This window comes from Vombatus ursinus, unplaced genomic scaffold (assembly GCF_900497805.2).
Source record: "Vombatus ursinus unplaced genomic scaffold, bare-nosed wombat genome assembly UNPS02006779.1, whole genome shotgun sequence".
NCBI classification, from domain to species: domain Eukaryota; kingdom Metazoa; phylum Chordata; class Mammalia; order Diprotodontia; family Vombatidae; genus Vombatus; species Vombatus ursinus.
The window spans coordinates 132,270-155,550 of NW_020946557.1; the positions used below are offsets into that span (position 1 = coordinate 132,270).

The 23,281-nt window shown below is 38.1% G+C and overlaps 2 protein-coding genes and 1 pseudogene across 3 annotated transcripts in view; 1 reads left to right on the forward strand and 2 right to left on the reverse strand.

Moving 5' to 3' along the window:
• MFSD4B (major facilitator superfamily domain containing 4B) overlaps positions 1-7,497 on the forward strand; it is a 30,484-nt gene extending 22,987 nt beyond the window's left edge. The window contains exons 4-5 of one of the 2 annotated variants that reach the window (XR_003567927.1): positions 64-4,692; positions 6,552-7,497. Coding sequence is in view for 1 of the 2 variants with exons in the window: in XM_027848599.1 (XP_027704400.1) it covers positions 64-1,313 (1,250 nt within the window). In the remaining variant the exon portion in view is untranslated. Of the gene's footprint in view, positions 1-63; positions 4,712-6,551 lie in introns of those variants that run through there. The other variant, XM_027848599.1, reaches the window with a different exon arrangement.
• Positions 7,495-8,967, reverse strand: LOC114033161 (annotated as a pseudogene).
• An 8,477-nt stretch (positions 8,968-17,444) lies between these two features.
• REV3L (REV3 like, DNA directed polymerase zeta catalytic subunit) overlaps positions 17,445-23,281 on the reverse strand; it is a 250,866-nt gene continuing 245,029 nt past the window's right edge. The window contains exon 32 of the mRNA XM_027848601.1: positions 17,445-18,499. Within this exon, the coding sequence (XP_027704402.1) occupies positions 18,359-18,499 (141 nt within the window). The 3' untranslated portion in view covers positions 17,445-18,358. The remainder of the gene's footprint in view (positions 18,500-23,281) is intronic.

Here is a 23,281-nt window from a genome sequence, read left to right on the forward strand (position 1 = left end):
TCAAGATATCTGTGGCATGCACAATTTTTAACATAAAAATATATTTCTTTTTATTATTTGTAGGTGGCAATGTCCTCATCCTGCATATATGGAGAAGTGAAGCAGCCCCACATCTGCAGGCTTTGCATTTCACTTTTGCCTTGGGGGCATTTTTGGCTCCCATACTGGCCAAGTTGGCCCTTGGCAGTGCTGTGCCCTCTGAAAACCACATGATAGCTGACATGTCAAACCACTCTGAGCTCACTCTGCCACCTGCAGCCGACTTAGAAGTCATATTTGGAGTACCTGCTAATAAGAATTTGCTATGGGCTTATGCTGTTATAGGAACTTATACTTTGGTGATGTTTGCCTTCTTTATTGTTTTGTTTTTCAAAAAAATTCCAAATCAAGAGAAAGCAAAAGAAGCTGCTCAGAAGATTCGAACTACGAAATACCAGAATGCCCTTCTTGGTCTTCTTTTTGTGTTCTTCTTTTTTTACGTAGGAGCAGAGGTCACATATGGCTCATACGTTTTCTCTTTTGGAACACGGCACGCTGGCATGAGTGAAAGCCAAGCAGCAGGCTTGAACTCTGCCTTCTGGGGGACATTTGCCGCTTGCAGGGGCATGGCGATCTGTTTTGCTACATGTCTGCAACCTGGAACCATGATTGTGTTAAGCAATGTGGGCAGTTTGTTTTCCTCCCTGCTTCTAGTGATTTTTGATAAGAACCACATTTGTCTTTGGGTGGCAACTGCGGTGTATGGGGCTTCAATGGCTACTACATTTCCCAGTGGCATTTCCTGGATTGAACAGTACATGACCATTAAAGGAAAATCTGCAGCTTTATTTGTAGTTGGTGCTGCCCTGGGAGAGATGGTCATTCCTGTAGTGGTTGGATCTCTTCAAGGAAAATACCCACATCTTCCTGGGATTCTGTATGTTTCATTGGGGTCAGCTATTGCGACGGGAGTTTTGTTTCCTATCATGTACAAACTGGCCACTGCACCTCTTCATAGCAAGATTCAGGAAAGTAGAAAGAGTGAAGACCAGAAAGCACTACTGTCCACCTCTAGATTTAATGATGAGGATGAAGATGATTATGGAGAAGAGGGTGCTGAAGAAGAATGGGACAAAGTCGACTTTGAAATGATTGAAATGACCGATACCATGAGGAATTCGGTAATAGAGACATCTAGAAAAATTTTGAGGGAATCTCCCACAGAAATCTCTAGCCATTTATTGTCAAATGATACACCATTCAGTTCCTCTCTGGTTATTACTGGCAACTCACCTGTGAAGCCCCTCCCTCTAGATAGGGAAAAGAATGACTAACGGAGTAGAAGATGGATTGGTTATTGATTCCCTGTAACAACTATTGATTTTAAGGAGTCAGATCAAACACATTTTAGGGTTTGGCACTGTATCTGTGAATTCAACAAATGGAAAATTCTGATGTGTCATGTCAGCCTAGAGTCTTTGACAGCAAAAGGAGGTCAGGTATGGTCAGGTGTGGCTAGTAAAGTGACTTTACTGTAAAGTAACCCCCTACATTCAGAGGATGCAAAGAAGGCATAAATATTTGAGAAGTTTCCTACCAGCAGAAGTCACCTAAAGGAGCGATTGAAGAGTAGAATAAATTATCAGAATTCAAGAAACTACTGGTAGAGTTGGTAAATAACCAACTCTAGTCGGTAAAGCCTCATGAAAGAATCTATTTCTCTCCTGAAAAAGCTTCTTTAACCTGGACAGATACTGTACAGACACTTCTTCTATTCAACTTGGAGCAAATGATGGTGATAGGTTCTGATTTCTGATTCAAAATTTTTTTCTGATAATAATGAGAAAATGTGGTGTAATGGAAAGAACTCTGCAATGGGAACCAAGAGATTTTGGTTCTAGTTATAACTTTAACCACCAATTAGCTCCATGATCTTGCCTAAATTCACTTAATTTCTCTCTGTCTAAATTTTCTTGTAAAAATGAGAGTATTTGGCTTTGATCACCAAGGTCTTTTCTAGCTCTAAAATTCTTTGTTTGGTAATGAGATGTTCTCCAAAGAATTAAATGCACTAACTTTAGTTGTTCAGGTTGTTAATAAGGGCCATTCCATTCTTCCCAGAAAGGAGGGAAATTGTGAGAAAAGAAGTAGTGGAAAGAAGAGAGAGAGAAATGACAAAATCACTTTAAGATGATGATGAATTTGATGGCCTGAAAATTTTACATACTTTAATATTTAATACTTTGAGTTTTTGTCTTAAGAAGACATCCTTAATCAATAATTAACTATAGGAAGTTTATGCTGTTGACAATTATATTTAAAGGAAAAAAACTACTGAAAAGTTAGAAATTTATTTTTCTATGCTGATTATTTTTCTCTAAGTTTGAAGGGGGAATTTGCATATCTAAATTTTTACTATTAAAAAATAGCTTAGAGTAGTATTCCTACATTGGTAGACAAATAGAGAAGGACCCTTCTAAGGGTCCATTACTTACCACTGCTACAAATTTATTTCTGAGTTTTGCAGGACTAGAAACTCAGTTATATCTGTTTTTTATCTAGGTTTTGGTTGATAGCCACATTCATAAGAGACTGAGCTATTAACCCAGAGTGCCAGTTCTTTTAGAGTAAGGAATTTGCCTTTGCAGTGTTATATGCTCCTGTTGCCCTTCCAGGGCAAGCCTCTTGCTTTTGTTGCATACCCAGGAGACCAGATGAAAATTTGGTATGTTACTCAGTGTCTGTAATGTCCTTGAAGAGGAAGTAGAGCATCTTTCAAAGGTTGTTTTCATACACGTCATAGAAAACTCGATGAATTCTCCTCCACAGTGGACAATCTGGAGAATCCTAGGTTATTAACTTATTCCCTTAAAGTGTGTCTCTTCGTGCACACTATATTTTTTTTCTCCAGATTTCATACTGACCACACTTTTTGATTCTGTGTTTCTACCTTAGTGCAACATATCTTTCTCTTACCTAGTTCCTTCACACCCAAATGGTGTACCTGTGCTGATTTCCCAGTGAACCTCTGATGGTCTTAGTGCTCAAATGTGTATCCTTTCATCATCTTACCTTGTTTCTAAGGCAGGGCAGCCTTTGAGTCTTGGAACCCTTTTACTTGTTTACTACATTAGACCACACTGAATGACCCTAATCTTAGGGAGAGTTGTGGGGAGTATAAAGGGGAAGAAAAACCCTCCTATGCTTTTTATAGCTCCCTTTGTCTGTGAGTTTATAGATGCTTCATTTGCTTCTCCACTCTGCAAGCCATCTGATGGATTAATACAGCAATTATAGGAACAGCAAGGTTGCGGAGTGGATAGAGCACTGGCCCTGGAGTCAGGAGGACCTGAGTTTAAATGTGGCCTCAGACAAAATGATACTCACAAGCTGTGTGACCCTGGGCAAGTCACTTAACCCCGATTGTCTCACAGAAAAAAAAAATACAGCAGTTATGCTAACAGTGGAGTGGAGAGGGACAGGCTGAGCTGGAGAATGGTGGTTATTACACCTTTCTCATAGCTCCTTTTATAGGTGGATGAATGGCATGGTTGGCTGTGGCCTAGGAAGAGATAAGAGAAAAACAAAAGATGCCAGGAAATAAGAAAAAGTACATAGAATTCCCTGAAAAGCTACTCACCATCATAGACTACATTGTGGGTAGCCATATGGGTTATATATGTATGTGTGTGTGTGTGTGTGTATATATGTGTGTGTGTGTGTATATATATATCCAGAACTAGATTGTATTTTCCTTATTGTTAGGAGAAGAATTGAAACTTATATCTCTGGAAGTTAGTGTTCCTAAAAATCACTTCTCTGGGAAATGAGTCATGATACCCATCATCTGTATAATCAAAACCTTAAGTATTCAGGTTGCTCAAGACAGTTGAAGATTCTATTGAATGAAAAAAAATTAAGTGTGATGCAATAAACATTTATTAAGCACTTAAGAACTATACTTCCTGTTTCCCCCCTTCCCCACCCCCTAAAATCAGAAGTCAGTTTAAGAGTTACTATGAAGGATTTCTCTATCCTTCTAGGGCCATAAAGAAAGGGATGGGGAAGTGAACAACAACCCCCCCCCCAACTTCTTTTAGTCAAGACTGAAAGCATTAATAAAGTGGTAATTTTATTACTAATATTGGTATATTGATATATATATATATATAACATATATATATAAAAATGATGTTACCATATATGTATGGAAAAAAAACCCAGCACAAACCATACAAAGCAAAAACACAACACATAATTGGAAGAACAATATAATTGCACATTCATAAGAAAAAGTGCCAGAGGTAAGCCTTTATACCTTTATGTTTCATGTCTTTATATCTTTATGTCTCATGTGGTACCTTTGCTAGAGGCATTTCTACTAATATAAGTTAGTAAGGAAATTTCAGTTAATCAGAACAACCCCAAACCCCAGTCATGATATCTAAACAGGGTTATTGTAACATAACCCCTTAAAAAGTACATAATGGAGATTATTATATCCCTTCCTAAGGCATTGTAACTGCAGGGGTACTTTGATCTTACTTATCCTATTAAAATAACTGCCTGTGCAATTTAATTGAATCAGAACTTTTCTGTTAATTTGCCCCACAGAAGTTTACCCTGTAATGTTCCATATGCCTGGGAAAACTAGCAACTGCAGTGAGATGTTAGCCTTCGAAAACTACTGGTCCTTTGCTCAGTAGCAATAAAGTTAGTACCTTTAATTTCACATAATGGTGGTTTTTTTTTTTCCCCCAGAAGTTGTACAGAGTACAAACTTACTTCCCTCTCATTCATTAACAAGGAAACAAGTATACCTATTTTCCAAATAGAAAAGCAAAATCAGAAAAAGGACAATTCTAGCCACAGTAACATAATGAAGAGTTGTAATGTAAGGGACTATCTACCCTTTGTCTCTGTTCCCCCTTGAAATTCAGAGTCTTACAGGATTACCAACCTTGTGTGATTCCCCGTTACTTTTGGAAGTATTTTAAAAAATTCTCCCAAACTTTCCCCTAAATATGAGTGTCAGAGATGAACAAGAATTTGAAATTAATGGTAACAGAGCTAGAGAGGCCACGACCCCTTATTTAGTTATATTTTATATTTAGTTATATTTTTCCCCTTCTCCTTTCCCTTGAGTGTTCATGTGAAGATGTTCATATTCATCTGAATGGAATTAATTTCTAGAGATTCAATGTAGAAACCTCATATTTTTTGCAAGTACTATAACTTTGTGGAGTTTGTTAATTGGGACTCATTTTGTCTGACCATAAATAGTGCTGGTTATTTTTTTGAGGATTATTATTAAATAAGATTTAAATTATAAACTTGTTAGAATTTATTAATCAAATATGAATGTGTTATCTTTATGTGCTTCAGTATTTATTTCTTATTACCAAAGTGAGCATCTGTGTTTTGCCATACCTACCTTTCAAATTTGGAACATTTATGAGTGAGCTTATTTGCATTTTTCCCTTGACCTAACATTGGTTGGATTTATAAATGTGTCTTCACATAAGAAATGTCTAACAGATAATGAACATTAATAGTTTCCTAATGGGAAGTAAGTGACTATCTAGAATTTGGAGTAAAATTTGAGAGTGGTTTTACATTTGATCTTTTTCCCACTGGCTTTCCATGTCCAAATTTCTTCTTGGCTAAAGTACTTTGGCATGTTAAAAAAATCACAGAAACCTTACTATTTAAAAATTAAAATTTATTTTTTCAGTTGTCAAGCATTTATTTTTTTCTCCCATGCTCCCCTCCTGGGGAAAAAAAAATCCTTGTTAACAGATAAGCGTAGTCAAGCAGAACTGGTTCCCCAATTGGCAATATCCAAAAATGTGTTTTGTTCTGAATATTAGTGCATCCCATCTTTGTCAGGAGGGTGGTTAACTTTCTTCCATCATTGGGCCTCTAAAATGGTGGTGGTTTCATTGATCAGGGTTCTTATGTCTTTCAAAACTGATTTTGCAATGTTGATGTTATTGCATAACTTAGCCACCTTATTATTAAAGAGAGCAGAGCAGAACAGAAAGATGAACTGAAGTTTGGCCTGGGTGTTTCTGTGTGTGTGTGTGTGTGTGTGTATATGTATGTCATATATATCATATGTATATGACATGTATTATATAATTTCTGCTGGGACTTGTACAAGCCCCTTATTTACTCCCTATTTCTATCTGTAGTGAATGTTGAGAGCTTTAGACTTGCTGTAGTTCCTTTTCTCCAACTAGCTGAATGATTGACCTATTCTTTAATATAAACATTTGATCATCTAAATAACTTAATTCAGAGTCCCCTTTTTTTAACTTTGATTTATAAAGAAACTGCTTCTGTACTGAGGAACATGCTTCCTCTCCTAATGCCCTCAACCAGATTGCATTTTAAATATACTAAATTTAATGGAGTTCAGCTTTTCATTTAGTAATCTTTACAAATGGGATATCATCTTTAGAATGTTGTAATTTTGTAGTGTTCCTTCATAATCAGTACTGCTTTGCTAAAATGTAGAAGTTTTTGAAAGTTGCTTTCAGAGTTTCTACCTTTTTTTTTTTTTTCCTGAGATCAATTTAAATTTGTCCCCTTACATCTTCCTGTTTCTCCTGTGGCTGTGCTGCTTTTAAAGTCTGCCATCTGACACTCCCTTTCCTTCCAGTTTCTTACAGTGAGTATGGTATTTTACTGTTATTCCTTTTACTTTATTAGAAAATAAAAAATAAATTTGCTCATGATCTCTAAATGGAGTACTGCTCCCCTTTACTGTCATTTGGTTGTGACTGAATGGCAGACCCGCATAAACCTTGGAAGTTTGCTGGGGGAGGTAGCTGGTTCTAGAGGCAGACTCTTAATATCTGAACAAATAGAGGAGATTATATAGTTCTGACTTTTGATCATTTTGCTTTTACTTTGTCATAATCAAACTTTTTTTTCCCCTGGTAGAAACTGGATTTCATCAGAGTATTATATTGAGACCTCAGTACACTAGAGAAATTTTTCAGCCCATTTAGCTCATTAATATCACATGTAGATTTTCAACATTTAAATTGAAGTGGAACTTTAAATGTGTTTGTCTCCTTAATCTGTAGAATTGAGCAGGTTGGAATAGATTATCTCTGAAGACCCTTCTAGCTCTAAATCTATGAGTCTGTGAACTGATAAGCATTTTTTTTTTTTTCCAAAGAGACTTGGTTTCCATGTTGCTGTATCACCAAAGGAGGTATGTTGATTCTCTTGAATTAATATAATATGAATTTCTTCTGTGTGCCTCTTATGCGTGATGTGAAATATCTGACCTTACTGTAGTTGATGTAGTTAGTAGATGCTACCATCTTGCATTTTGGAATTTTGATCATGATGTTCTACAAAATAGTGGGTAAAATATTGTTAAGTAGAATTAAGGAAAGTAGCATCAGAAGCAATAGGGGTGTCCTACGTATCTTTTTTTTCTGTCAGGCAATTGGGGTTAAGTGACTTGTCCAGAGTTACACAGGTAGTGAGTGTTACATGTCTGAGGCCAGATACGAACTTGGGTCCTCCTGACTCCAGGGCCGGTGCTCTATCCACTGCACCACCTCGCTGCCCCATGTCCTATGTATCTTAAGCAGTTTCTTCTAAGCTCTCCTGGGGTTTATCCACTTGATTTCATTGGGCATCATAGGTAATGAATATCGTTGCTATGATCTGATTTCCCCTAAGAAAAGATGTTCTCTCCAGGCAGGGTGTCGTGTCATGTGGCATTTGCACATCATTGATACAGATGAAACCCATTTGAGGCTAAGTGAATTGTGCAGGGTCACACAGCTAGTAAGTGTTAAGTGTCTGAGGCTTAATTTGAACTTAGGTCCTCCAGACTCTAGGGCTCATTCGCTAGCCACTACACCACCTAGCTGCCCCCCCCCTTTCCAAACGAAAGCTTGAACTATACTTTTATTTAGAATGATACATAAAAACATGGAAAGATACAAAGGGTTTTTACACAGAGATCATGAGAATGGTGATCATATACATTGTCTCCAACTTGAGATAAAAATAGTAATTAGACATTTGTTTCTTAATTGTCTGTTAATCCCTGTAGTTTTCCTTTGTAAAATGCTAAGTGTTTTAGATGAAATTAATTTCTCATTTTGCATTTTTGAGGATCCTAAATGCTGAAGACTTTGCAGGGAGCACTGTAGACCTCTAAGCAGGTACTCCACCTGGTCTGAAAGACAAATACTCTCGTTGAGCAATCTCGTTGAGGTGTCGCAATTTGCTCAGCTCTGCAGCAAGAATGTCAGTGTTGGTCTTTAACATAGGGGCCATCCCCTGTTGTATATCTTTATTAAAATGAGGCAATTGCAAGCTCTACAAGTTTTGGAAGGTTGTAATCTGTGACATAAGGTACCGATGTCCATCAAGATTAAAATGCTATTACTTAGGTCCACTCTGCGGAGTACCAGAAGGTCCAAAAGAGGCAGGAATTCTACAGCATCGTGAAAAAAGATGGGTGCAGTGTATAAATCTCAGCAGTTCAGGTGGAGAGGGGGGTTGGCATTGTTCTGGATAACTTCCTTTAGAAACTCCTCAGAGACAGAGCTCACTCTGAAGTCATCCAGGATATCCACACATATTTCCATTGGGAGAGTTGTGACTGGGGATGCTTCTGCCATCTGGTTCTTTGTGTGGCTTTATGGGTCATATGTCTCCTCCTGTGAGGAATTATAAACTTGGACTCACCTTATCGAGCTGGCCCACAGCCTCATGAGTTTTAAATTCCAAAGACTTTTACCATTTAATCCTGTCATAACCAGCTGCTGTAACCTCCTGAAGTCTTTTCATGAAATAGTCTAACAATAAAGTGTAATAGCTAGGATACGCAGTTAACCCAGGGCCTCTGGGCACTGAAAGATTTGCAAGTCTTAGCCAATAGTCTTTTTGTTCCCCAAGCAAAATATGTGACAAAATTCCAGTAATACAAAAGATCTGGACAGTTTTTTTGGGAGTTTACTGTAATAGGATTTAGTCTATACTACAAGAGCTAGTCAGGAAAATCAGTGTAGTGATTTTGTACCTTGTGTTTGTGTGGCTCAGGTTGTGTGTGTGTGTGGTTTTTTTCCCTTTCGTACAATCTTTGTACCCACAGTGCCATTTTGCACATTGCTCTTTGATGTTAATATAGTGAAACCTGTTTAGAAAGATTGCCTGATATTCTCTGCAAGAGTAGCTGCCTTGACAGCTGGCCTTTGCATACAGTATTGTTAATAGGCCCAAGATGCATCTGTGGGTGAATAACATGGATTGAAGGAATATTTCCCTACACATATATTCCTAGATGGGTTTTACTGTTATCACCTTAAAAAATTCTTTTCAGTAGATAGGGGAGGAAGGGAGTGTGATTGAATGGATTTATTACATTTGAATTTGATTAATGTGTATGTGACTTTGTATAATTGTGGATATTTATTGGAATAAAATATTGACTTGGATGAAACCTTGGATTGCTATTTATTTTTCTCATTGTTTACATAGTTGCGATTTCTTAGAAAGCTTCTGAAATCGGGTTTAAATCATAGTCCATCAAGAACATCACCAGAAATTTTGGCATCAAATATCTCAGATAAATTTAATATCTACATGCATAGTGATGGACACAAATATATGTCTGAGTCATTCTCCAGTAGCTAAGTGGTCACAGGATATGAGCAAACAGTAAAAAATAAATAAATAAATGTTCTAAATACCTAGTGATAAAATAAATGCAAATTAAAAAAAAACTGAGTTTGTTAGACCCATTAGGTTATAAAAAAAATTTATATCTTTGAAAGAAGCTATTATCTTACTGTTTAGATGTTCCCTCTCTTGGTGCAGATGGCAGCCCATCTATGCCCGCCCATGCTGTGTAGCTCTGGCCTTCCATAAATTTTCCCAACATCCCTGGAGGTCTCCTTCACTTTTTCCTGTCATTGCAAGGACTACTCACCTATCATCCCTTGCCCCATGGCCTTCCCACCTTTTCCTATTTTGTATTTCTCTGATATTTTACTCCTGTTTTTCAGAATTTTTCATCTGTTACATGTTGCCTGTTCAAATTTGTCCTGTGCCTATGTGGGATGTTCATTTTCTTTTCTTTGGAAATGTGTGTTCTAAGTCTTGTAGCCATATAGTGATACAAATTGGAAATAAAGTTGCAGAGGCTGTGAGAAAAACAGTCGCACAAGTAACCCTAGATTTTAATAAAGCATATTTGAAAGTTAGTGAAAGGACATACATAGGATCCTATGTCCTAAAATCTGCAGAAGTTAATTCCAAGGGTATGTATATATGTATTCCAAGGATATGTTCTCAAAAATGAAATTCTGATGACAAAAATTATTCTAATGAAATGGAGAACTGCCGAATAGCCAATACTTTGCTAAATCTTGTTTCCACCTTCACAGCATCTGTTATACATCCCCTACTCTCCACTCAGGCAGCCACCTCCCTAGTCCGGATCCTGGGGCAGCTAGGTGACGCAGTGGATAGAGCTTGGAGTCAGGAAGCTCATAAGCTAATAAGTGGGTACCTTGCAGAGGCATGGGCTCCCTGGACACTGGGAGAATTTTTCAGAGCTGGACTCCGGATTGATGGAGAGAATGTTTACCTGCCATTGTAGACCTGTGTGAGGGGTGGAGCTAGTGTCCAGGGCAGTGTCTGCACTATTGCCAGCAAGCCAGCTTGGAATGGGAGGGGGGTGCCACCGGGGGTGGGGGGGGGGGGAAAAGTATGGAGAGAGCATCAGGTAGAGTAGAAAAGTGCCTTGAGGCTGCTTATATTTCACTGTCTGAGGGTGGAGTTGAGCTAGAATTTTTTTGTCTGTCCCCTCACCTCAAATATTGCTGGTCTAGGAGTATGATTTTGTGGGGGAAGGGGGGGGGGACAACTCTCCAAAACAAAAAACCACTTGCCTTATTGCTCTTGAAGGGGTAGGTAGCATTTTGGCTTAAGTCGACCAGTGTAACTCTTTGCCACCAAATGCTAGTTACCCAAAAGACCATCACAAATAATGAATGGAAAGTAAACCTAAATTTATCTAAGCAAATAGCAAACAAAAATTGGAGAAGTTATATAGTTTAGAAATACTCAAAAATACACAAGAATAGATGAGCTCTTTGGCTCTGCAAAGACAGAGACTCTGATCTTACTCAAGGGGAATTCTGTCTCTGAAGTCTCCTGGCATGCAAACTGGAAATCAGGAATATGATGACGAATAAGCTTCCCCTAAATGTTCATATCTTCCCTATGTGCAGGTGGCACAGAACTACCTCTCCACGCCTCTCTTGGGTTGAGATCCAGGAGACCACAAATAAGTTTTAAATCTCAGCTTGGTATTTAAGTCCTTCCACAACAAACCTCCAATCTTCCTAGTATTTCATATTATTCTCACTTATATACCCTATATTCTAGGCAAATTGGAAGTATACTAATTGTTGCCCAAACTCAACATTCCTTCTACCACCATACATTTGCAGAAACTGCCCCACATGCATGAAATTTCATGTACTCTTTGATGGGGTATGGGCCCAAGCTGAGACCTTTGCTCCTTGCCCTAAAAAGAATTTGGCTCCCATTTGTCCAAGGGCCCTAGAAAACCCTTATACCCCACTTTTGAGCTTATCAACCTCTTCCTTCCAGTTCTTTGTTACCCTAATAAAAGCCTAGCCCTTCATTGTCTATTCCTGGGTGACTCTATCCAGACATTCCCATTCTCCCTAAATTCCTCCCTCAGTCACCCAGATCCTCTTCCCAGCCCCTCCTCTGGTCACCCAAAATTACTTGAGTGTATTTAAGATCCACTCTGGCCCCCATTTAAATGCTGAGACTTTCTCATGCCCGCTTGTCCTTTCAGGCATCACTAATGTTCACATTCCTTAAGAGTCTGGCCTGTATGGTTTATCTCTAGTAAACTTTTTCTCTGGCTGAAAGATTTGGGCTGAATTCTTTCAGGCAGGGCCTGTGTGTAGTGATTTGGGGGTTCTAGTACCCCTAAACCTGTAGACCTCATCACTCTTCATCTTCATCTCTTAGAATCCAAGGTATCATCTCCTAAAACAAAATTCCTCAGTTACAGCCACTGTTTTCCTTCTCAAATTCTCTTGTATTCTCTTTCATCCCCCACAAGCAGCAGATAAGCTCCTCGACGACAGAGACTGCCTTGTTTTGGTCTTTGTATTTATCCTCAGTGTCTTTTACATAATAGGTAATTAATTTAATATTGAATTGAATGAGATGAAGAGACTTGGTTTATGCGATAGTATGATTAGTTGGGTTTGTTACTGGTTAAATGGCTGGATCCAAAGAGTGATAATTAATGATGGATCAATGCTAGTGTAAAAGAATGGCTTTTTTGGAGTACCTGAGGGGATCCTGCCTTGATCCTTTTCAGTCAAGTGTTTTAATCAAAAACTTGGGCTAAAGGTAGAGATGCCATGCTTATAAAGTATACAGCTGGGAGAAAATTTGGAGGTTATATCTAATATTTCGATAGCAGAATTAATGGATCCAAAAATATCTCAACAAGATTCCAATCCAGGATAGAATGATAGACTAAATATAAGGTAGACTTTAATAGCTTTAAATGTAAAATTCTCTGGGATAAAAAAAAAAAATTGCACAAGTACAGAATGGGAAAGGCATGACTAGACAACAGATAGTATGGAAAAAATGGAGGCAGCATAGAGGAAAAGTTACTGGATTTGGAAATAGAGGTCCTGGGTTCAAATCCAGACTTCGCAACTTATTCTCCGTGTGAACTTGGAAAAGGGACTTAACCTCTCTGCGCGTGTTTTTATTTATAAAGTGAAGACTTTGGCTCAATCATCTCTAAGATCCCTTCAAACTTTACTTCATGATTCTGTGGCTTAATAAGACCCTAGGGTTTTTTATGGATCACAAAGTCAGTTTGAGTCAACTGTGTGACATGGTTGCCACTGAACCTGATACTCCATTATAGGAGCATAGTGTTCAGAACAGCCCCACTCTACTCTGCCCTTGTCAGACCATATCTGGAATAGTGGCTATTTTTGGTCATTGACTGTCCCCACTCCTTAAAAAAAAATTGCCTTGTAATTATTTTGTGCATGTAGCCCACTAAGCTCTGGGGGTCCTTATCCCACCTCCCACTTGTACCGATGAGTTGGTTTGCCAAAAGCAAAACTGGCTGTATTTCTCCCTCAGGCATCTAGAGGATTACCCTAAAAAGTGGTAAAATTCATTCTTCTGTAACATGACTCGCTCAAGCCCCCTTTCTGGTGTGTTCCTCCTGATATTAATTGCCAGTTATCTCTTCAGTATCATCTAACCAGTGCTAGTTAATATTTCCTCAATAAGCATCCTAGTATCCGGTAACCAATTAACACAAATTGGCTTTTATGACAAGGATATTTACTAAGAAGACATAGCAGGAGCAGAAGTATAAATACGTCCTCTCTAGGGGTGGGGAACCTATAGCCTAGAGGCCACGTGTGGCCTTCTAGGTCCTTGGGTATGGCCTTTTGACTGAGTCCATGTTTTACAGAGTGAATCTTTTTATTAAGGGGATTTGTTCTGTGAAATTCGGATTCAGTCAGAGGGCTGCACTTGAGGACCTAGAGGGCCACATGTGGCCTTGAGGCCGTAGGTTCTCTACCCCTGGATGATGTCTGAGGTCCCTTTCACTTTTGAAAATGGATGAATTACATTGTTTCTTATTAGAATCTATGGAGTTCTGACGGACATCTGTGTAAGGCTGCCTGGCATATTTTGAAGGCCATTTATTACATCACTTTTGTTACTGGTAAGTTTTTGCTTTAAAAGTCAACTTTATGTGTAAATTAGATCCAGAAGAAAACTGAGAGGAGAAAAAAGACTGATTAACATCTGGCTGATTTTGGAGTCATAAACTGTCCCAATGCCTAGCACAGTACCTGGCGTATGGTAGATGCTTAAATACTTGTCTTGGGTTATTGATTGAGATGTGTTTTTATATAAGCAGTAAGGTAGGATTTTTTGTTTTTGTTTTGATGAAAATGAATTCTTCCATTTTCCCTCCATTCCCCCAAAGTATATACATGCAAACTTTTAAAATTCCTTAACATAATTTGAGGGGTTCACACACTTTTTTGCTTTGGTTTTTGATGACCCACTCCTTGACGTTGGGTCAGCTGTGAAAACATAAAGGCATAGGTGAAGAGGGTAGGGAAGTGCCCTTTATCTTCTGGTTCAAAGCACTTTGTATTCTTGTGCAATGATACTGTCTTTTGTATTTATTTGTCCACATATCTTCTTACTTCTACTGAAATGTAAACTCCTTGAGGGCAAGGAGTTTTTTTCACTTATTTTTGTATCTCTGGCCCATATGAAATGCTTAATACCTATTAAATGAATGTAGGAAATGAAATTAAGAAATGGGGACATTGTGACAATTCACTGCTGTGTTCAGCTTCTTTCTCCTTGATTTCCTAGACATAAGCCAGTATCGTTATTTCATATTTAGTGCTGTGTTGGGGTTGCCAAGAAGACCAGGACAGTAGAGATGAATGCCCAATGGCCTGGTGGAAATTCACCCAGAGAGTGGAGAGTTTGATTTAACGGTGTGATTGGTAAACCAAACTTTGACAAGCTAGGCCCTCCCATTCTAAGAGATTTTGGGGAGAAGCCAAGACATCTCAGGAGTCAGAATAGGTAAACCATGGAAAGTAGGAAAGGAGAAGAATGGAAGCTGGAAGTGAAGCATCTGCCACGAGTACATTAGCATTAGATTCTGAGATGGTGTGAATGAATCATGCACAGCTGTCAGAGAGTAAGTGTTGTGGGGGCTGGAACTGGTCAGGACTCCTGAGACCAGAGCCAGCGAACATTCCCCTTCTCTACTTTTCTCCTCTCCTCTCTTTTTGATGAGGGTAGAAGCCTAATGCCTTCCTTGGGGTTTGGGAGGCTTACCTCTGTTTTTTGAAAGTTTCCTAAGCCTGTAATTGTGGCTAGTGCTGTTAACCCCTGTATTGCTAATTTATGCTGGGAATGAGAGAGACAGAGAGACTGTGTCAGAGACAGAGAAGGGAGAGACAGAGACAGGCGTACAAAAATATTTATAGCAGCTCTTTTTGTGACAGTTAAGAATTAGAAATCAGGGGCAGAAATGGCAGAGTAAAAGCAGTGACTAGCTTGAGCTCTCCCCCAAACCCCTCCAAATACCTGTAAAAAATGTCTCTAAACAAATTCTAGAGCAGCAGAATCCACAAAAAGACAGAGTGAAACAAATTTCCAGCCCAAAACAACCTGGATGGTTGATGGGAAAGGTCTGTTGTGCCAGGCTGAGAGGAGCACAGTTCAGTGTGGGCCCCTGAGAGCAAAGACCAGGCCTCAGGGGACTGAAACACAGGCAGGATTCTCTTGTTTTACCCATAGTTAGATCTGAGTTGCAGTTCTGAGTGGTGGTCCTGGGGCAAGGAAATGGAAAGAATCCACCAATCACCTCCTAAAGGAGATCCTCAAAGGAAAACTCCTAGGAATACTGTAGCCAAATTCCAGAATTTCCAGGTCAAGGAAAAAATATTGCAAGCAGCCAGAAAGAAACAAATTCAAGTTTTGTGGAAACACAATCAGGATAATACAAGATTTAGCAGCTTCTGCATTAAGGGACTAGAAGGTTTGGAATATGATATTCCAGAGATCAAAGGAGATAAGATTATAAACAAGAATCACCTACCCAGCAAAACTGAGTATAATACTTCAGGGGGAAAATTGAACATTCAGTGAAATAGAGGACTTTCAAGCATTCTTGATGAAAAGACCAGAGCTGAATAGAAAATTTGACTTTCAAATACAAGACTCAAGAGAAGCATGAAGAGGTAAACAGGAAAGAGAAATCATAAGGGACTTATTAAAGTTGAACTGTTTACATTCCTACATGGAAAGATGACATTTGTAACTCATGAGATCTTTCTCAGTATGAGGGTAAAAATTATATATATATATATCTATAGATAGATAGATAGATAGACAGAAGGCTAGAAGGCACAGGGTGAGTTGAAAATGAAGGGATGAGAGAGGATTATACTGGGAGAAGGAGAAATTGGATTTGGCTTAAGGAGGGAATAACATACACACTCAATTGGGTATGGAAATCTATCTTACCCTACAGGAAAATAGAGGGGAAGGGGACAAGAGAGTAGGGGGATGATAGAGAGGAGGGCAGATTGGGAAAGGGGGTAATCAGAAGCAAATGCTTCTAAGGAGGGACAGGGTCAAAAGAGAGAATAGTATTACATGGGGGGTGAGATAGGATGAAGGGAAATATAGTTAGTTTTTCACAACATGATTACTAACAAAGTATTTTGCATAACTACACATGTATAACCTGTATCGAGTTGCTTGCCTTCTCAGTGAGGGTGGGTGGGGAAGGAGGAAGGGAGAGAATTTGGAACCCAAAGTTTTAAAAACAAATGTTAAAAATTGTTTTTACATGCAACTGGAAAAAGATATACAGGCAATGGGGTACAGAAATCTATCCTACCCTACAAGAAAATAGAAGGGGAAGGGGATAAGAGAAGGGGGGCATGATAGAAGGAAGGGCAGATAAGGGGAAGGGGTATTCAGAATGTACACTGTCTTAGGGTAGGGGGAGAGGCAAGATGGGGAGAAAATTTGGAACTCAAAATCTTATGGAAACGAATGTTGAAAACTAAAAGTAAATAAATTTTAAAAAATAAAGGATATATTGTTGGGAAAAAAAAACCAAAAACAAACCCCCCCCCAAAATCAACAACTGTTGCATTATGATTATTTTTTCTCTCATGTATAATGAAGCCATGGTTCATTAGTTTTATTAAATCAGTACTTAGTATTTTTTTTGGGGGGGGGTACTTAGTACTTTTAAAAGGCTGGGTTGCAAAAATTTTTTTTTTTTTTTTTAGGACAACTTCCACTAACTGACTGAAAAAAAAAACTTCTTTGTAGCTTGGACAACTGAAACGCAACACTGACCAGCCTGTGAGGCATATTAAGTTTTTTTTTCTTTTCCTTACTTCAGAAAATTGATGTCAGGAAAACCTTCCTAATTTCCTAAGAGATCCTTTAAAGATTTCCTAAAAAATTTCCCAAAAGAGCTTCCATTTAAAGATGGAAGGGCCTGCTTGGAGAGGCTGTGGGTTCCCATTTGTTGGAAATCTTCTAGTGGAAGAAGCTGGATGACCATTTGACAGGTATGGAGTGGGGATTCCTTTGTTTATGGGTTGTTCTAGATGGCTACTGAGGTCCCTTCCAACTCTCAAAATCTGTAATTATGACTGTGATATGATTATGATATGATTTTGTAATTATGGAATAAAACTGAGCCAATTCAAGATTTTAAAATTCACAAATACCACTTACAGCCAGTTTAAAAATCACATGACTACTTATCATATTTTATTCAATTTTAATATGGTTTCCATTATTAACTTTTAAAACAAAATGATTTCCAGTTTAGAAAACAATGCACTGACCACATAATTCCTTTTTCATTTTATACAGTTATACAAATATTCTAAATACACATTTTATGTTCAAGATGATGGCAAATAAGATTAACTGTACAGTACATAAGGAAAGAAAATATTTTAAGCATATTTAGAAGCAATAGAAATGTCTATACAAAACAAGCAAAAATGGAATAAAATTTCTTATATTTAAAGTATTGCAACAGGCCCACAGGTTTGTAACAAAAATGTCTTTGCACAGTTCCTCACAATGCCCCATTAATAGCTAAAGCAAGACAGCGATTTTTAGAAAATAATGTTTCAAAATGCTACACATGGTACTATTGTTTGCACAGTTTGATCAAAATAACAAATCTACTTTGAGTCGAGCAAAACCTAGAGGAAATATACCAAACAACTTTAAAATTATCTGTATAAAATTCATTGCACATTATTTTACTCAGTTGTTTGAAAAGTAAAAAAGTGTATTTACAAAATATTTCGCAGTCAAAATTATAAAGTGAATGGATAATATATCTATAGGTAACACATGTTTTGATACTGACAGTTCAAGGAAAACACACTAATGGTTTTTCTGTAAGAGGTTCTCAGTGCTCCTTCCATAAGGAAGTAAACATGACATATTCAATGGATTTACAAGATGTTACACATACATACTGGAGCTAATTCAACATCTGCATTATAAAACAGAATGTTAAAAACATGAAAGGAGGAATTTATACATCTTAAGAAATGAGCTATCCAGAGATCCACAAGTATAATCTTTAGCATAAAGGTCTTCATATTCTTCAGACAATGATGAGTCCTTGACTTGATGAAAGTTGGAAAAGCACCATGCACAACAGCTCAGTGGTAAACAATGAAAAAATTAGCACCTGGAATCCTGTAACATTGATTGTTTAAAATTGGTCTAGCAACTGGCGGAGATATGGCGCCTTGGACAATTCTCGACTCACTCTGGAGAGTTTGAAAAGTATCGGGCAGTTCAGTGAGACACACTGGATCTGTCGGTCACAGCAGCCTGTACAGTTCTTGCATATCTGAAAGTACAGAAAAGCCATGTAAAGCAAGAAGGACAATTCTAAATATAAAGACTTCTAAATGTAAAATTCAGGCAGTTTCTATCCTAAAGTTTGTTGCCTCATACAACCTGGACACATGATGAGGAGAACTGGGAATTAAGGATCCTACTCTGGCCCTGGGTCTACCCTGCTCTTACAAACTTTGCAGAGGTCCCTGAAACTTAGAGGCCAACATTTCCTTCTGTGTCAATTTCTTCCTAATCCAAGCAGAAATTAGGAACTTCTGCATAATACTCCTTCATTGACAACAGAATCCTGTTGTTAGAATCCCATCATAAACCATTTGATGACACGAATGGGTAAAGTCAACCAGCATTTAGTAATTGGTAATTTTTATGCCAAGTCCACGGTTCCCTAAGTGTGGCAGTTGGCACCACACCAAATGGCCCCACTTTCAAAGGCAACTCTGTAAAGGTCTTGTATGTATAATTTTTTGCATGTTGTCTTCCTATTAGAATGTGAGCCTCTTGAGGGTTGGAACTCTGTTTTTGGCTTTCTTTGTATCCCTGGCACATGGTAAGTGCTTAATAAATGTTTGTTGACTGTTTTCCAGTTTTAACATTTTATGTCTGTGTTCCTCAGCAAAATGATCCTAATTTATACCAGAGATAACAGGATTCAAAAATGTAAATCTTGAGTACCTTGAGGATCTAAATTCACTTTCCTCATCTATAAAATAAAGGGTCAGGTCTACATATAGCCAGTGGCCCTAAGGATTTTTGTCAGGGAATGCTGTCTGGAAACCTTCTTGGAAGAACTTTTGCTGTGGCTCCTCCTAGGTAGGTATAGTAACACAGGACCTTCCAAAAGCCTCCCTATGCTCACAGGACAGGGCAGCCTAATATAAAGAACAGGATGGATTTAGAGGTGGAAGGGCCATTTAGTCCAATTCCTTCATTTTACAGATTAGGAAACAGTATGGAGAGACTAAGTGATCATTCATAAGGTCCCAAAGATAGCAAGCAAAAGAGCTGGGATCCAAACGCAGGCACTCTGATTCTAAATCTCACTGTCCTTGTACCACACAAGAGGTGATTCCTCACACCACACAATCTTTCATCATTTCACATGGCTTTCTTACATGTAGCTTCATTTAACTTTTACAACATCTTTGTGGAACTAGAGTTTATCTGAAAATACACATATACACAGGACACTATACCTGCAATAATGCAATGAATGTGAAGCCAAAACATTTTATAGTGGTCATTTCAGTATGTTCACCAGAAATAAAAACATCCTCTCATTGGCTGGCAAAGGCTATAATAAGAACTAAGCTGCTTGACATGGAAACCAAAGACCATGGGAGAAGTGGAAGCCAAAAGGATCAGTACACACTGAGAGTGAAGAAGAAAGCCAGCCACCAGGAAAGGGAAAAGAAGCCTGAGCATCTTTGCAATCTAAGAACAAATGGTCCTGTATAGCCAGGTAACCCAAAAGGTATCAATTTGTGCCACACTGAAAGCAAATCAGCCATAGAATAGATAATTCTGCACCTGGCCATTTTGTGAAAGAGCACTCTAACTTCTACTTATTTAAATAGCCTCACAAGTAAGTCATTACCACATGTAGACATGCTAGCTGTTACAATCCAGCAGTCTGAGGGAAGAGAACATTCACTGCAAGAGAAGACAAACAAACCAAGATATAGCAGAGTGTGGTGGAACCCAGTATACGTGCATAGCAGAAAAGTTCTAGGTATGCTGCAGATTATACTTTATGATAGGGCTTTCAGGCTTTCTCTAGTGATAACTGAAGGGCAGAAACAAAAATGTGCTTAAAAGAGAAAATGAAGATTTGTACACAACATGAAAAAGCAAAGAAAAGGAATGGCTCAGCAAAGCTGATGGATCAGAAAGAATTATATTGGGTCAACCAGTTCAAATAATATCTACAGGACATAAAGGCTTAACTGATCAAATTCTTTCTGGATGAAAAGTTTACAAATTATTGTACAATTCATGCCATAATTCAGTTAAATTACAGTACCCTGGCATTTAAAAAATTATGTGTTTCTTGTGCCAAAAAGACTTCCAGACTATGCCTTCTTCCCCTTGATGTATATTTGCTAAAAATGATTAACCAAAAAGCAAACTACTTTCCACTTTTGTAGTTTACAGAATGTTAACAGAAAGAATGTATGCTTTTTTAGCCAATTTCCCTTTTCTGGCCTGAGGACTCCCCTTCACACACTCTTGGGTTCAACCAAACTGGCTTTCCTGCTGTTTCTTACATATGACACATTCTTTGCTCCCCAGGCATGGAATGAATTTTCCCCTTCAATCCTGTCCCTTAAGAGCACCTGGTTCTCCTTAAAACTCAGCTCACATGTCACTCTCCATAGGAAGTCCCTTTCCCAATTCCCTAGTTGCTGTGCTTCCTCTTCAAAATTATCTTGTTATGTGTATATGTTGTTTCCTCCCATAGAGTGTAAGCTTATTGAAGGTAGGGATGATTTCATTTCTGGCTTTGTATTCTCAGCTTCCAGCATAGTGCCTGATACACAGCAGGCACTTAATAAATGCACTCAACCCTTGCTGATGGATTTAACTTAATTGATGGGATTTAATTTGGTACCAAAATTGTCTGATGCTAGACCATGTTTCTTGAGAGGGTGAAAATATCAGAGGGCATCTTTATTAATGACCTAATTGTAACTGAAAAAACAAAGCATTTCTATGAGCAAATGTAGTTGATTGAGCTACAAATGTTTCTGAAAGGATGAATTTGATACAGGCACAACATGAGGCAGTAGCTATAGCTTGTGAAACTTCACCAGGAAACCATGAAGTTCTCATGTTCTCTTTGTCAGAGAACTCCCTTCTCCTTCTGAGTAATTCTACTAATGAAACTAGTTGTTTTGGAAATGCTCTCCATGAGCAGAACCAGAAGAACATTATACACAGTAACAGCCACACTGTGCAATGACTGACTTTGACAGATTTAGCTCTTCTCAGCAATGCAAGGATCTAAGACAACTCCAAAAGACTCATGATGGAAAATGCTATCCACATCCAGAGAAAGAACTATGGAATCTGAATGTAGATGGAAGCATACTATTTGCTCTCCTTTTCTTTCATGGTTTTATTTTGATTCTTCTTTCTCGTGATTCCTCCCATTGGTTCTAATTCTTCTTTACATCACGACTAATGTGAAAATATGCTTAATATGACCATATAAGTAGAGCCTATATCAGTTTGCATGCCATCTTGGGAAGGGGAAGAAAATGTTTTCTTTTTCTTGCTTTCTCATTGGGTAGAGAAAAAGGGAAGGGAGAGAATTTAGAATTAAAAAGAAAAAGCTGTGCCTTAAAAAAAAACATAAAACAAAATTTTTTTAAAAAGAAAAAAAAACCATTTGAATAGTATTAACCATACACATTAGGGAATCACAGAATTTTTAATTATTGAAATTCAAAAATCATGCAGATCAACCCATTGAGGGGATTCCTCTTCAAGTGCAGCATCCCTCACAAATGGCCATCCAGCCTCTGTTAGAAGACCTGTGATAGGGAGCTGACTATACCTTCTGATATTGGTCATTCTAATTCTGGACAGCTCTTTTATAAAACTTCATAAACATCACTGGATAAGAAAGTCAGGAGAACTAGGTTCTATTTCCAATTTCATGTCTAAGTCTTTATATTTTTAAAGAAAATCACTTTAAAAGATTGAAGAAATAGTAACTGGGTAAATCTACTAATTGTGTTAAGCTCCTTGAAAGAAAGTCCTTTCACAACTATACAAAGAAGGGTACACACAAGCCAGAAAATCAGAAAGAAATACTTTAGGAATGGCAGTTTCTTTTGGTGTCTATCAATTAGCTTGGGGATGAATCAGTTCCTGTTTTGGGTTGAACATAATTGAACAAAACTAATTCAATCCCTGACAGCCAACAGACTACATAGGACCTTATTTCTATGCAGAAGTACAGATGTGTGGGTTGAACTATACTTAGAGAGAATCCACTATAATGGCCTGAACATCCCATTTTGTAGTTATAAAAGAGCCTTTCTAAAATCTTTTCCTCCTAAAAATGCACAGGTATGAAAGAGTTCTTCTTTTAACACAATTAAAAGCTTATATTTGAACAATATATGTGATATGAAGTTGGAAAAAAATCTGAATTCTCTTTTTCCTATTTGATAGAAAGGCACAAAGGCACAGAGCAGCAGCCGCAGCTCAGCTGTTTCCTGTAAGCCTTATTTGTTCTGCTGCTGACAAGCAAGATTGCGAAGGCATGTATGTTTCACTGTTCCGTATGAAATATGAGCACTGCTGTTCCACGACAAAGGCTTTTCTCTCATTAGAGCACTGCCTAGGGTCTCAAATCTACTCCCAAAGATATAATTCCTGTATTGCAGTTCTCTGTTGCTACACCCAGGTGCCAGAACAAATCAATAAAGATTTAATTAAACTCTCTATGCTTCCTTGATAAATAAGTTAAGATGGAATTACCTGCTTCACTGAATTCAATGAAATGTTCAGTTTTAAGATCTTTTGCTGGAAAATTTAGTAAACCGTGTGTAGTTGGACTTTAAAGCAATGGTGTCAAAGAATCTATGTAGCCTTTGCAGATAAGATCAGAAGGTGAGAAGGACTGGAAAGACATCGTGTGCTGCTGCCTCTGACCCCCACTGACCTTGGAGGAACTGTACCCAGTCAAGAAGAATATTTGTTTAAGGCTGTATGGATGCTCATTATGATATTGCTTTACAATGTACTTGGGGATAGAAGCCTT